At 53.1% G+C, this 2,864-nt stretch overlaps 1 protein-coding gene across 1 annotated transcript; it reads left to right on the top strand.

The window, feature by feature from the left end:
* Positions 1–759: 759 nt before the first annotated feature.
* si:dkeyp-92c9.2 (uncharacterized protein LOC571482 homolog) lies at positions 760–2,421 on the top strand. Its single transcript, XM_040122755.1, has 2 exons — positions 760–844; positions 1,223–2,421. Exon 2 carries the CDS (start codon positions 1,429–1,431, stop codon positions 2,419–2,421), a length of 993 nt encoding a protein of 330 aa, XP_039978689.1. The 5' UTR covers positions 760–844; positions 1,223–1,428.
* The last annotated feature ends 443 nt before the right edge of the window (positions 2,422–2,864 follow it).

Genomic DNA, 2,864 nt, shown 5'->3' on the forward strand with positions numbered 1-2,864 from the left:
TAATTTTATTTATCTTTATATTTTATAATTATTTTATATTTTTTATTATTTTTTATGTTTTTTTTTTTAAATGACTACTACTACAGCTACCCATTGCACCCACTGGTAATGAGGTTTAGTAAAAAGTGTTATCTTTTGCCTACAGTTTACTGCAGTGTGTGTGTGTGTGTGTGTGTGTGTGTGTGTGTGTGTGTCAGGCGGCAGCTGAGCCCCGTTAGGAGGAGTCTGTGCCGGTGGGAGGCGGTGTGATGAGCCGCTCTGCGCGCTCACTGGCTGCTCAGCAGTTAACGTGTGAGAGCCCGTTCAGAGGTCCGACTGCCGGGACCGACCGCCGGTCAGTAGGCGACTGGAGCTCTCGGCGTGCGGAGGTGCCAGCGCTGGGTCCGGGCGAAGTCAGAGGAGACTTTCCGCGCGGATCTGTGTCGGCGAAGAGATGGAGTGCATCGAAAGGACTCAGACATTGTGAAAGTTGCATTTCGTTTCCGATCTCAGACATGGAGACGCCAATGAAAAGACAATTAACCACAATTAAGTCGCTCATCAGTCTCGCCCGGGTCTGAGGTGCAGCCGAGGATGTCACCTGCACCGCGCCCCGCGAGGACCGACGCGCTGTTCCAGGTTCGGCACCTTTGAGGAGGAGGTCGAAGTTTCCGCAGGAGTGACTTTCCGTCTAATTCTGCAGACGGGTCACCACCCTGCTCTCTGCCGTCGCCACTCGTCGGCTGTGGCCGCAGAAACAGTGCGTTCGTTGCGCTACTGGTTATTTTTGCGCCAGCGGGGACTGCGGCAAAAAAAAACAACCAAAAGGATAATAGCTCCGTACCCGAACGTCCTGTAAACACAGGTGAGCTTCAGAGGAGTAGATTAAATGTTGTTCTTGTGATGCCACAGCGTTTGCGTTTAAAACAGAAAGTAATGTCCGTTTGTAACCACGTAATATTTGTGCGCACTGTGCCGTATATTCACCACCTTGCCCCATGCCTTAGGTCATTAAGATGAAAGCTCTGTGCTTTTTATAGTTTCAAATCCAGGAATCTTCACGGTGTTCACCGAACGGGAGCTCAAAGATTAAGTTACACTGTTAATTGATGTCAGCCCCAAGATGCGCTTCACAGCATCTGGGCCCAAATGCCTTTAAAATGGGATTAGACGCCATTGTTTACGTTTATTTTACTGCCCATTTGTTAAAACGATCTCCCCCCTCTGTGTCTTAATTTTGCAGGTAATGTCTCCGCCACAGTCATTTAAACTGTGTATGCCATTCAGCTCACCTTGAAATGTCTGCACCGCTCACCCCTTCATGCTGTTTCCCTGGTGAGAGTTCACATCTTCTGGATATCAAGAAATAAAAGAGAGCGGGGGAAAAAAAACCCTTCTCTTCTCTACAACACCAGTAAGGCAGTCTAATCTCTGGAACCCTGACTCACCATGGGCACTGTACTATCACTGTCACCCGGCTCTCGAAAATCGGGCTACTATGACAACCGGCCGGGCTCGCTCAGCCACTACCCGAGCTTCAGCAGCCGCTCTCTCAACAGCCAGAAAGACCGCGGGCTGAAGAGGGGCCAGTCCATCTTCCTCCCAGCGCTCACGTGGAAGCGACTGGTGGCCTCTACGAAGAAGAAGGGCAACTCCAAGAAAGGGTCCGGCGGTCCGGTGGCCCTCGGGGACCCTCTCAACAACAACAACAACATCAACATCTACCAAAAGGACCCCGTGCTGCACCTCAACCGCGAGAATGTGAAGAAGTCGCTGTCGTGTGCCAACCTGTCAAGCTACGAGGGCCCAGCAGGACTGGGCCTGGGGCTTGGATATGGGCTGGGGATGGGTCAGGGGCACGGATATGGTTACAGCAAATCCCAGCAGCTCTCCTCTGTGAAAAAAGTCCCCCAGGGCACGGGGACTTCGTCTCCGAAGCGTGTCATCGTGCAGGCCTCCACCAGCGAGCTCCTGCGCTGCCTGGGGGAGTTCCTGTGTTGTCGCTGCTACCGCTTGAAGCATCTGTCTCCGGCCGACCCGGTGCTCTGGCTGCGAGCCGTGGACCGCTCGCTGCTGCTGCAGGGCTGGCAGGACCAGGCCTTCGTCACGCCGGCCAACGTGGTCTTCGTCTACATGCTGTGCCGAGACGTGGTGGACGGCGACGTGGTGGCGTCGGAGCACGAGCTGCAGGCCATCCTGCTCACCTGCCTCTACCTGTCCTACTCCTACATGGGCAACGAGATCTCGTACCCGCTCAAGCCCTTCCTGGTGGAGGCGGGTAAGGAGGCCTTCTGGGACCGCTGCCTCGCCATCATTGACGCCACCAGCTCCAAGATGCTGCGCATCAACGCAGACCCACACTTTTTCACACAAGTATTTGCTGAACTGAAGAGTGAGGGCGGCTGCGGCCCTCAGGACTATAGTCGGGTGCTGGATCGGTGAGAGGAGTTCTGAGCCCCCATTCCTGCTGACCGCATGCCTTTTTGTACACATCTACTTGCACACTGAAACACAAATTTATCTCATACAGATCTCCCTCCCGTCTTTCTGCCTCTGCTGCTCTGCAGAAGCAATGAAGGCCTATCTTGACAGTAGACTTACTTATTCATTCCATCTGTGTTTGTTGCCATCGTCTCTTCCATCCACAGATAGAAACTAGGAATTGAAACTTGTCCCCCCAAAGATTATCTCTGATAATTGGCACATAAACAGGGGCTTAGATTTCCTGTTTTTTTTTCCTCCTGGAATATCCACCTGAGTTCACATGACCCGAGGAGCCATTTGGTCCACCTGTCCTATCTTCCCCCCTGTGTGGCTGGTCCCAGTCGTCCCAGCTGCCCCTCTGGATCTGCTCAGCCAGGCTTCCCGGCGTCCTGACCTACCTA

The sequence above is a fragment of the Xiphias gladius genome, chromosome 24, assembly GCF_016859285.1.
Source record: "Xiphias gladius isolate SHS-SW01 ecotype Sanya breed wild chromosome 24, ASM1685928v1, whole genome shotgun sequence".
NCBI classification, from domain to species: Eukaryota; Metazoa; Chordata; class Actinopteri; order Istiophoriformes; family Xiphiidae; genus Xiphias; species Xiphias gladius.

Bases quoted from the DNA above. Each gene is read 5' to 3' on its own strand.
- si:dkeyp-92c9.2 (XM_040122755.1), top strand. From the start codon at position 1,429: ATGGGCACTGTACTATCACTGTCACCCGGCTCTCGAAAATCGGGCTAC.